The sequence below is a fragment of the Coptis chinensis genome, chromosome 7, assembly GCF_015680905.1.
Source record: "Coptis chinensis isolate HL-2020 chromosome 7, ASM1568090v1, whole genome shotgun sequence".
NCBI lineage: Eukaryota > Viridiplantae > Streptophyta > Magnoliopsida > Ranunculales > Ranunculaceae > Coptis > Coptis chinensis.
Window position 1 is genome coordinate 56,496,354 of NC_141462.1, and position 11,529 is coordinate 56,507,882.

The 11,529-nt window shown below is 41.9% G+C and overlaps 2 protein-coding genes across 2 annotated transcripts; both read left to right on the plus strand.

Annotated features, from left to right (window-relative positions):
* The first annotated feature begins 2,046 nt into the window (after nucleotides 1-2,046).
* On the plus strand, nucleotides 2,047-3,582 carry LOC147488075 (uncharacterized). The gene has a single exon (XM_086574252.1). The coding sequence runs from the start codon at nucleotides 2,047-2,049 to the stop codon at nucleotides 3,580-3,582; it is 1,536 nt and encodes a 511-aa protein (XP_086430378.1).
* A 129-nt stretch (nucleotides 3,583-3,711) lies between these two features.
* Nucleotides 3,712-4,101, plus strand: LOC147488076 (uncharacterized). The gene has a single exon (XM_086574253.1). It carries the CDS (start codon nucleotides 3,712-3,714, stop codon nucleotides 4,099-4,101), a length of 390 nt encoding a protein of 129 aa, XP_086430379.1.
* The last annotated feature ends 7,428 nt before the right edge of the window (nucleotides 4,102-11,529 follow it).

Below are 11,529 nucleotides of genomic sequence, written 5' to 3' on the forward strand. Positions count from 1 at the left end.
AACCAGTCACCACAATCTGGAATTCCAGCAATTGCATTGAGTTCCAATTCTGAAACGCCAGCATCCGTGGAAGTGTCTGGCTCAAGATATGAGTCCCAGCGCACAAATCGAAATAAGAGTCCACTTCCTGCTAATAAAGTGGAAGGGAGAAGGTGGGATAGAATGAAGCTGTCAGAGGACCTGATCATAAAAGACCGTAATCCAATCATTGGATTCAACGGAGAACCAGCCCATGCTATTGGAAAGGTTCATCTCCCTGTCACAGTTGGGCATCAATCTGTCGGGATAAATTATCTTTTGGTGGATTATGGTTCTTGTTATAACGCAATCTTCGGTAGGGATTGGATCCATGCAAATCAGGCTGTTGTATCCACCTTCCACCAGGCGTTGAAATTCCCGATGCCAATTAGAGTACGTAAGATCCGCAGTGACCAGATGATGTCACATCAGTGTCACGATTTGGCACTAGGAGATACGAGGAAATTCGAAGTCCGGGGCAACACGATCCTCCAGGTGGATCATGCCAAATAGCAATTACATAAATGTTTGGCTTATCAGGTACGAGAAGCCCGACGCTCTGCAGAAGGTCCCTCAATCGATCAATTGGAAGAAGTTCAGATAGGGGGCGAGAGCCACGAAACTACTTTCATCGCTGCTGGCTTACCCATCCGAAAAAAGAGCTCTAATTCACTTGTTAGGGGATTATCAAGAAATATTTGCATGGAATATCGACCAAATGCCCAGAATCGACAAGGATGTCGCTTGCCACAGGTTCGATATTAACTCGAGATTCAAATCAGTTCGACAAAGGCCAAAAAGGATGGCTCCAGAATGAAAAGTGAAGGTCAATGACGAGATTGGTAAACTACTTGGAGCAGGGTTCATTAAGCCCATTGAATACCCGACTTGGGTATCCAATATCGTCGCGGTTCCAAAGAAAAATGGGAAGCTCAGGGGTTGCATTGATTTCACCAACCTCAACAAAGCTTGCCTAGTGCATCCATACCCATTACCTTGTATCTCAGATCTAGTCGATACAACCTCGGGATTCGAGCGTCTGTTGTTCATGTATGCTTTCTCTGGTTATAACCAGATACCTCTGCTTGAGGAAGACTAGGAGCACACGGCATTCCTCACGGACCAAGGCCTGTATTGCTTTAGAGTCATACCATTCGGTTTGAAAAATGCAGGCGCCACCTATCAAAGGATGATGAATACAATGTTTGCCGATCTGATTGGGCGTATCATGGAAGTTTACATCGATGACATGGTAGTCAAATCCAAAGAAACACCCGACCACCTTCAACATTTACAAGAGGTATTTGATAGGCTCGTAACATACAAACTGAAGTTGAACCCATCGAAATGTTCTTTTGGGTTAGCGTCTGGAAAATTCTTAGGATTTCTAATGACTCGACGGGGTATTGAGGCAAACCCTGAACAGATTCGGGCTATTCTTGACATGCCACCACCATCAAATAAAAAGGAAATTCAGCGGCTCGCTGGTCATTTGGCAGCCCTAAATCAATTTATATCAAAGTATTCATATCGATGCAGGCTACTTTTTCAAACTTTGAAAGGTGCCTCAATTTGAAACGAGGATGGCTTTCAAAGAAATTAAAGCTTACTTGGTATCACCCCCCCGTCCTGGTCAGTCTGCAAACCGGCCAAGACATTGGAATTTATTTGGCAGCTTCTGAGATCGCAGTAAGCGCAGTATTGTTCGTGGAAAACCCGGAGGAGCGCCCGATCTACTTCATTAGCAAAATGTTAACTGGATCAGAGAGTAGATATTCTAAAATTGAGAAAATAGCGTTTGCCCTGGTGAATGCAGCACGCAGGCTTAAGCCATATTTTCACGGACATGTTGTTAAAGTATATACAAAATATCCTCTTCGCAAGGCACTCAGACGAGCCGAAGAGTCTGGTCACCTCACTGATTGGTCTAGCTATCTAAGTGCTTACCATATCTTATATGAGCCTCGCACTGCCGAAAAAGGTCAAGCATTAGCTTCTCTGATGGCGGATTTCCCAGTATAAGATATCATGGTTTCGCCCGAGTTATTCGAGGATGAACAGCTACAAGATTTTCCCAACCACCAACCTGACTCCACTGACGAGAATCTCACCGGAGGTGAGGTGTGGGTTGTGTATACAGATGGTTCCAGTAATAGGAAGGGGTCCGGGATCGGTTGTGTGATAGTCGACCCCAACGGTGTCCTAATCGAAAGGTTCGTCCGACTTTGCTTTCCTGCTTCCAATAATGAAGCTGCAATATTTGGAATGAGAGCGGCGCTTGAAATGGGGGCAAAGAAAATCAATATGGTAACGGATTCTAAGCTAGTTGCTTGTCAATTTGGAGGGTCATATCAGGTACGAGATGAGCGAATGGCGGCTTATTTAGATGTTATACACGATCTCGCTGCAAAATTTGAGTGCATCTCAATTTCACATAGACCAAGAAATGATGTTCGGCACGCCGATGCATTGACCTACCTTTCAACAGCAGTTGATTCAATTGAACCTCGAAATATCAGGGTAGAGGTCCAGTTAATGCCTAGCATCGACATCCCATTGCCAGATATGGCTGACGTCTACGCTGCAGAATGCAAGGCATTCACGCAGATTTACGTAGTCACAACGCGCCGCAAAGCACGGGACAAGCACCAAGAGCATCCCACTCCGGATTCTCCTCGCATCCATGCGCAGGACACTAACATCTCTCCCACGATAGGTATTGACTCTGCAGTGGTGGAAAATGAGGTTGTACAGGAGGAAGACTCTGCAACTGATTCCGAAATAGATCTTGCTGACAATACTCCTGACATACCAAACGATCAGTTTTTCGACATCGACTCAATGGAACTTCTACTTCCCGATTGGCGTCGGAATCTGGTTGAATTCTTTGAGACTGGAGAACTCCCTGTAGATAAGGTTTTATCTAACAAAGTCAAACGGGATGTGTGGCAGTTTGTGTTGTTACCTACCTCGGAGGGGGGATCCCGCCTTTACAGGAAACCCATGGGTTCAGGCCCACTCCTCCGGTGCCTTACTCCGGAACAGGGACAACATATTTTCAAAGAAATTAACGAAGGAATCTGTGGCAATCATTCAGGTGGTAGGAGTCTCGCTCACAAAGCTTTCACCCAAGGATACTGGTGGCCATATATGCAAAAGGATGCCAAACGGTTTGCCCAGATCTGTGTACCATGCCAGAAACATGCTCGGATCATTAAACTTCCTGCAACTGAGCTTCATCCCATACATAGCCCTTGGCCATTTGCTAAGTGGGGACTCGACATTGTGGGTCCTTTACCTAAGGCACCAGGTAACGTAAGGTTTCTATTGGTTACAACTGATTACTTCACGAAGTGGGTTGAAGCTGTATCCTTAAGTCAGATTCAGTCTTCAGATGTCAAACGGTTCATCTGGCGCGATATTGTGTGCCGATTCGGAGTCCCAGCTGAAATGGTATTGGACAACAAACGACAGTTTGATTCTACTAAGATCCACATCTTCTGCAAATCCCTAAAGATACGGCATAACTTCTCTGTGCCCTACTATCCCCAGGGAAATGGATAGGCGAAAGCAACAAACTGTGTCATTCTTGACACGTTGAAGAAAAGGCTTGAATCAGCCAAAGGAAACTGGGCCAAACAATTACCGGGGGTGTTTTGGGCTTATATGACAACCTCTCGTCGTTCAACAGGAATGTCACCCTTTTCATTGGCATATGGAATGGAAGCAATACTCCCAACTGAAGTAATCGCTTCAACAGTGCGAACACAAGCCATCTCCACAGAGACAAATGTTAGCATCTTGGCTCGTGACAAAGCCATGGTAGAGGAGCTTAGAGATGAAGCCCTGCAAAATCTCATAACTTACCAGGACTCTATGAAGCGTAGTTATGACAAGAAGTTGCGCGCACGAGCATTCAAACCAAGCAATTGGGTCTTGCATACAAGGCCAAGGAGCAACGAAGAACCCAACAGCGGGAAACTCTGTGAAAACTGGGAAGGCCCTTTTGTCGTTGAAAGGCTCGCATCCAAGAGTTCTTATTTTCTCAAGAACTTGACTAGAGATATTCTCACCAAACCCTAGAACGTGTCTCATTTGCGTTTTTTTCACAAGTAAATTACTTATCATTAGTTCCACCAATAAATTTCACACATTGTACTTTCCTTCCATTTATCATCAATAAATTTCATTTCCATTTATGTTGCGTTTTAATTTCAAATTGGTCACTTAGTTTTACACTTATTAAACCCGGGTGGCGAAGACCATCCTTTACTTCAGTTTCAGCTTGCGTGGTGCAGTGGGCCTACGCCTGGTATCATAGTTCGACAATGCAAACCCAAGAACGACAATGTATCATTTTTGGTTTGGGTGCGATTGTTTCGATTACATCAAGTGTATACCCTTGGTGGCGAAGTCTAAGCTACACTCAGATTTAAACCCAACTAATGAGGCACTTCTTGGTTGTCCGTTGGTCTCCAAAAGGATCATCTACTGGAGAATCTTTGCAATGTAACTACGTTTGTTCCTCAAGTGACTTAGTTGCATTGATATAGTCGCGGCAACGATAGACCACCGTCTAATATTTATGAGGATGGTTACACATTCAACATATCCAACTTATTGACAAAGTTTTTATCTCTCCAGATTTCAAACAAGCTAATTCATGACATATATGAGCACCAAATCTAAACTACGATAGGAACAGTTCAAGCACTGTTACGGTAACGGGATAACTCCTCCTTCAGCGCATCAAGCTCCGCATCTCGCGCTGCGATATCTCTGGCTAAGCGAGCCTTCTCCTCCTTATGGATCTCATAGCGTCGTGTGGCTACCACCCGTAGCTGCATTCAATATAAATATTAGCATATTATCTCGTTTCTTTACTAGTAAAATTATAGGTTCAAGTGCATTTGTTTACCCAGTCTAAATCCCGTTGTAGTGTGTTAATCGCTTCGATAATCTCCTCAGATGGCAGCACAGGCGACGGCACTCGGGGAGCATGATCAAGATTTGGAAATTGCCTATAGGCAACTCGGCAGCCACAGGATCCAGAGGACGTGGAATTTAGTACTTCCGTTCCTGTATCAGATACAGTAGGGGTACGCTCTCTATGTGACGCCGAACAACCATCAGATCCAAGCGATCTATCTGCAGCAAAGGTCGGTCCCATAATACTGATAGGCACTATATCTAAGGGTACTTTTAAAAGATTGCCACTCCTAACCCGAAACCTAGAATCACTGGAACTAGTGGCAGCTGACCCAAAAGTCGGAATAGTATGGGGTGGGGTTTCTTCCATCTGCACACCTTTCCCTCGATCATTTCTGGGGGCATTTGGTTCCTCCTCGTCTTCTGAGCTACTGACAATAAGATTAATTCCTCCTTTGCAATAGACCGGGCAATTTATTCTTAACAAAGCGAAATTAAAGTCGACTTTTATTTCGAAAGTGACAAAGTCACCGTTCGAATAAATGCACTGCTCACACACCTATGAGTTACCTGTGGTAAAGTTATTTCCAAGTGGAGTTCCAGCATTATCTTCAGAGTTCAAATGGATACTGGGTGCAACCCTGGAACTCACACTTTTGGTGTGCTCCCACGAGTAAACCGGTGGCACATACGATACGTGACGGGTAGCCAGTCTCCAGCGAGGCCTTCCATGCATCTCTGGCTGCCTCCCTTGCTTGCCACGTTTGGTACTCGTGCACCACGGGGAGGATCACTACTACAGGTTGCGCTTCCTGGCGCTCTCGGCACCCCACCACCAACATGACCAGTACCTACCGGAATTGGCATTATATCACGTATCCACCACACCACCTCATATGGGTATGACAAATCATATGTCATTGGCGGTAGGCTGCACAATACATTCAGATTACTCCACATCTCTTCAGTCAATTCCCCTTCATGAGCACGAATCTCATCTACACCTGATCAGGAATGGCAAATTTGGTTAGTTGTCAAACATACATGATTAATTTGAATTCATTTAGAGGGTTAATTTACCTTTAAATGTACACAGGATAAAGTCCTCGTAATCAGGCTGCCTCCGGTTGTTGAGTATGTAACACAGTGTGTCCCATCCTTTATGGCTACGAAGAAATCCAAGAAACTCCAACCCCCAACTTAAGATGACACCCAGAGCAAATACGCCCCGAAGGCATGTGTTTCGAACTAAGAGATAGTATATGGACTCACAATTCAAATGCAAATTGTAAGCTTGCCGAATTGCTTCAAGACGGGATATGATCATGTAAAACATTACATGCATTTGACCTAGAGAAGCCTCCCACATGGATAGTAAATAGACCAAGAACTCGTTTAGAGGAAAACGCAGACCAAAGAGAAGTTGATAGTAACTAACAATCACGTCGCCATGTCTCACTACATCCGTTAACGTTTTTCCCCTCTCATGCGGTTTTCGAATCCCAATGTAGTCAGATATATTGAATCTATGTTGGATATCTTCAATTATTAGTCTATTCATCATACGATCCATTATCAAATTGTTTCCTGGCACCCATCGTTAAATTGGTGGTGCATGTGTCGTCCTGCAGTAAACGACACATTAATATGTTTCATACGGTTATGTTCTAATTCATCTTTTTAGCCCATGCCATTAAACATCTATTCCATTGCATTTTATTTCTACACAACTAAGCCTTTTCAAAAATAGCCCATTCGGTTCTGTTCTTATTCATCATAGAATAGCCTTCCAAATCTTATACAAAAGGCCCATTCAAAAAAAAAACGGCCCATCAGATCTTATTCACAAAGCCCAAAAGCCCAAAAGACAAATATGAGGCCCATCCAACAGCCCATCAGTTTATTTAATATGCTGACCTTCTACCACAGGCACCGGCGACCGGCTAGTTCAAGCGTTTTTTTTTAACCAGTTCAAAGTTTGTCAGCCGGTTTGGGCGTTTTTCCAACCGGGTCTGGCATTTTTCAGGCAATTCAAGCATTTTCTAGCTTGTCCAGGCGTTTTTCTTGCCAATTCTGGCTTTTCCCAACTGGTTCAGGCGGTTTCCCACCGATTCCGGCGGTATACAGGTCGGTTTAGGCCTACTTAACTCTTGGTCCATCGATTTTTCTCCATTTTTAGGCCGGGTCAACCTGTTTTCTTGTCGGTCAGTAGTTTTCAGGCCGGGTTAGCATGTTTTCTTGTCGGGTCAGCAATTTGCTAGTTGGGTCAGGTCTGGTTCAGCTTATATTGTTCATTTTTAGGCTAGGTTAGCCTCTTCCATGGCCATATCACTAAATTGGTCACTCATTTTACCCACTAAAGTACCCAAGCTATGTGTCTTCACTTGTTCTCTTATTCTTCTTTATCTTCTTATCTCATTCTTTCACTCCCCACCCACACAATTGGTATCTCATTCTTTTACACTATCCACCCACCCACCCATTTATTACCCACATCTTTTCTTTACCCCACCAACCTTTTTTACTTTTCCCACCTTTTGCCTTTATCCCCTCTTATGCCTTTACACCCACTTCTCTCAATTTTTAGTTTAAGTCCTTCATTGTAAAAAAATTTCACTCTCCCTCCCATTTCTTTTTCACTATTTAACTACAAAAGTCATTTTCATTTTTACCCTTCAATTTTTTCACTTTTGTTTATTTCGACTATTTTCACACTTTTTCGCCCGTCTCCATTACATATTCCTTATTATTTCACATTACACGTTACACATTCCTTATTATGTAATTTTGATTTTTCTCAACACTTTAATTCTTCAACATATCATCTTCATCTTTGTTTTCTCATATGTTGAAGAGGGGGCAATGTGTGTACCCTACGTCATATTTTCGGTCCAAAGTGTACTCGAACCATGGACCGGGTGTAAGACCAGCATCGGACCAATTCGGTGGCTGTCAAAAAACACTTTGAATAATCCGGCCCTCTAATCCGTCAGAGTTCACAACAGGTCCAGGGCCCATCCGGGTGGCCCAAGTTCATGGACCCAATCCGTCCAGATCATTCTGATCCAATAACCCGATTAGATCCTAGTGCAATCCGATAAGATCTTGCACAAGGATAGAATGAAATCTTGGGGAATGATCCTATTTGAGATAGAGTCATGATATGATTCATCAAGGAAGGCAATCTCCGAGAATCAGTTTCTTCGCCGCCAAGGCAGGAGATTGCTATATACATGGAGGCTTCTACAGCCTCCAAAACTACATTTTTAAGAGACTTGATCCCGGATTCCTCACTGGGTACGTAGGCAAGCAGAACATTGGATAGTCTCTCTTCCTCAAAAACCCTAATCCCTATCTCTTTCGAGCTTTCGGAAGCACCAATACATCGGGAGTGTCGGGTTAACTTTTTGCCCCGACATTCCACCAACTGTAAAAGAGTTGTGAACTTGTGATGCGTCAACAATATCATAACGTGCAGGAATAAGTTCTAGTATTAACACATATTAACAATTTTTTTTTTTTTTTTGCAAAAAAAGCAAGCGGTTTATAATCCCTCCTCATAAGCAACTTCTACCTATATATGGCTTTATAATCTTAGCCATACATATTGTAATCCTCTGCAAGGATTTTGTCCAGTTCCTTCGTTTGGGGGTTAGTAAAGATGTTACTACCCTTTGGCCCTCTTAAAGAGGCCAGAAAAGCAGCTGCTTGGTTAGCCTCTCTGTAAACATGGACAATTAGCACTTCTTGAAGTCGTTTCAACTCCCATATTTCTCGCACCTCATCCTCAGCAGTACATGGAATATCTTCTATTTTGTTTAGAATTTGGGCAGCTCTTCTGGAGTTTTTGGCTATCTTGATCTTCATGTAGCCTTCTCAAACACATATCCTCAGCCCTTGCAAAATTACATTTATCTCCTACGCTAAAACATACCTTGTTGCTCCTATTGTATAGCCTAACCTTGTGTCCCCATTATGATCTCTAATGATGCCACCTGAACTAGCCCCATCATGTCTGAGACTCCCATCTGTGTTAAGCTTCAAAGATTCTTGGAGCCGGTGGTTCCCATTTGAAGGAGATGAGATTAGGGAGTTTGAACTTTACCGAGATATTCAGTCTGCTAATAAGTTTTCTATTCCTAGGATTATCTTGTATCCTAGTAATCCTGTTCTGCAGAATTCTTTTGATCTCTATTATCAATCCCTTACATAGAGTTCTTTCATAGCCTCTTTTTTAATCTTTTGTTGTTCTTTTCTCTCCAAGTCCAATATAGAGTGGTGGCTAGGCATACCTTAAAGATCTCAGAGCAGTGTTCTTTCTTCTTTGCTATGTCTAAGATCCATCTCCATTCTTCATGTGCGACTTGTACATTTCGTTGGAATCCCAATACGCTGGTTACCTCCTTCCATATACTACTCGTGCAATCACAGTTGAAGAACAAGTGACTAGTGTTTTCTCTCTCTTTGTTGTAAAATATACATTTAGAGCTATTTAATATCTTGATCCTCACCAGTTTATCTTGTGTGAGAAGTGCTCCCGAGAGTACCTGCCACATTTAGAACTTGTGCCGAGGTAAAGACCATTTCCCCTATATTAACAACCATCGTTGGGTACCATTATAACTGCACTACTATGTACGCTGCCCACTATTATGGCATGCCTGCGCTGCCCAAAATTATGGCATGTCACACTGCCTATTAGCATGACATGTCAGCGCTACCCATAATCATGGCATGCATGCTTGCGCTACCCATTATTATGGCATGACAGCGCTTCCCACTAATAGGGCATGCCAGAGCTGCCACAAGTATGGCACCATAAGCTAGATATAGCAAGTTCATATTTAAAAATATATATTTGTCAATATATGCTTTCATATTAAGATTTCACATAATTATGGAAGATTTTCTAGCAATTAAGGAAATGGATATTTCTCATTATTATCCTATATATACTCCATTCCTTTTAAACAAAGAACTACGTTCATTTGAGAGAGTTGATTCCAGAGAACGATTTGGATACGTAGGCAGCCTTTGTGGTACAGTCTCAACAATTCATTATAATAACCTCCCTAATGAAACCATTAGTGTGTTTGGACGAGTTTCTACCCAAACATAATTGGCACCGCCTGTGGTTTTTACCAACAGACCTTCTTCCACGTTCTTTCTTCCAAAATTCAATAATGGCAAAAACAACAAGATCTCAAGTGAGCAAGAATGCAAGAATGCAAGAACACAATAACAAGAAGAAAACAACTTACCTAATCCCGAAATTCCAATTAATTAGGCCGTGATGGATCAACTAGCCGCCCCAGATCTGCAAGCTCAACCTTTACATCTCCAAGTGCCACGATGGATTCTGTAAGAATAGTCTTAGTCAACTGGTGAGCTTCATTAAGGCGACCTGTGCAAATGTAATGTTTTGCATCAGGAACTTTCCCATGCTTTGTGTACATTGATTTCAAATATTCAAGGCCTATGTCAACAAGACCTGAATGGTTACAAGCATGCAAAACGCCAAGAAAAGTTACATCATTGGGTTTAATTCCCCTTTCAAGCATCTCTTGAAAGAGGTCTAGTGACAAATTCCCCTACCCATACTTTGCAGCTCCCACAATCATTGATGTATATGGAATAACAGATGAGTTCTGAATCATCCGAAAAACCTTATTTGAATATGTAATGCAACCATATTCAGCGTACATGTCAACCAGTGTACTTGCAATAACATTATTACCATCATAACCACGGCAAAATACAGCTTCATGTGTCACTTTAATTTCCTTGCAGCTAACCTACCCAAGCTTGCACAAGCAATAATAATGCTTCCTAAAGTAAAATGATTCGGCGACATTGACACAATAAATTTCCTAAGCAACAAAAGTGCTTTCTCCCCTAATGCATTTTGCACATACACTGCTATCATAGAAGTCCAAGAAACTACACTCCTATAAACCATCGTATCAAAAACTTTACGAGCTTCAACAACATCATTACACTTCCCATACATATTGATAAGCAATGTACAAACTCCAGTATCATCTTTTAACCCAATAATCTCTACATGGGCATGAATTTTTCTACCATTTTCAAAGTCCGAAAGAATGGAACAAGCATCTATGACAGTAGTGAACGTAAACAAATTAGGCAAAACATGACTTTTTAACATCATTTCAAAAACCTCAAAAGCCTTTTGAGGTTTTCTATTGTTAATATAACTAACTGCTATATACAAACAAATGCTGATGCATGTCATTCATGAAAAGATGTAGAAACTATTGTACGTATATTAGTCTAAGTACGAATAACAAGTCCTTACTTTATTGCTATAATGAGAGACTTTTTAATAGTAAACAAAAAAATATTTTTGGTCTTTTTCGAAAAAAAAATTTAGAAATGAAGAGATATACTATTATATATACTATATATAAAATACCTAGTTTTTGCAAAATGTTACTATACCACCCCCAAATAGAACTATGATTTGTCCTCAAAGTATTAAGAGATAAGGAAAGAGATTACCATAGAAACATGAGCAAAAACGGCGATACACCTGTATTTTGTTCTTCATGATGAAAATAC

What these genes read in the sequence shown, in the direction of transcription:
- LOC147488075 (XM_086574252.1), top strand. Translation starts at nt 2,047, where the DNA reads ATGGTTTCGCCCGAGTTATTCGAGGATGAACAGCTACAAGATTTTCCC.
- LOC147488076 (XM_086574253.1), top strand. Translation starts at nt 3,712, where the DNA reads ATGTCACCCTTTTCATTGGCATATGGAATGGAAGCAATACTCCCAACT.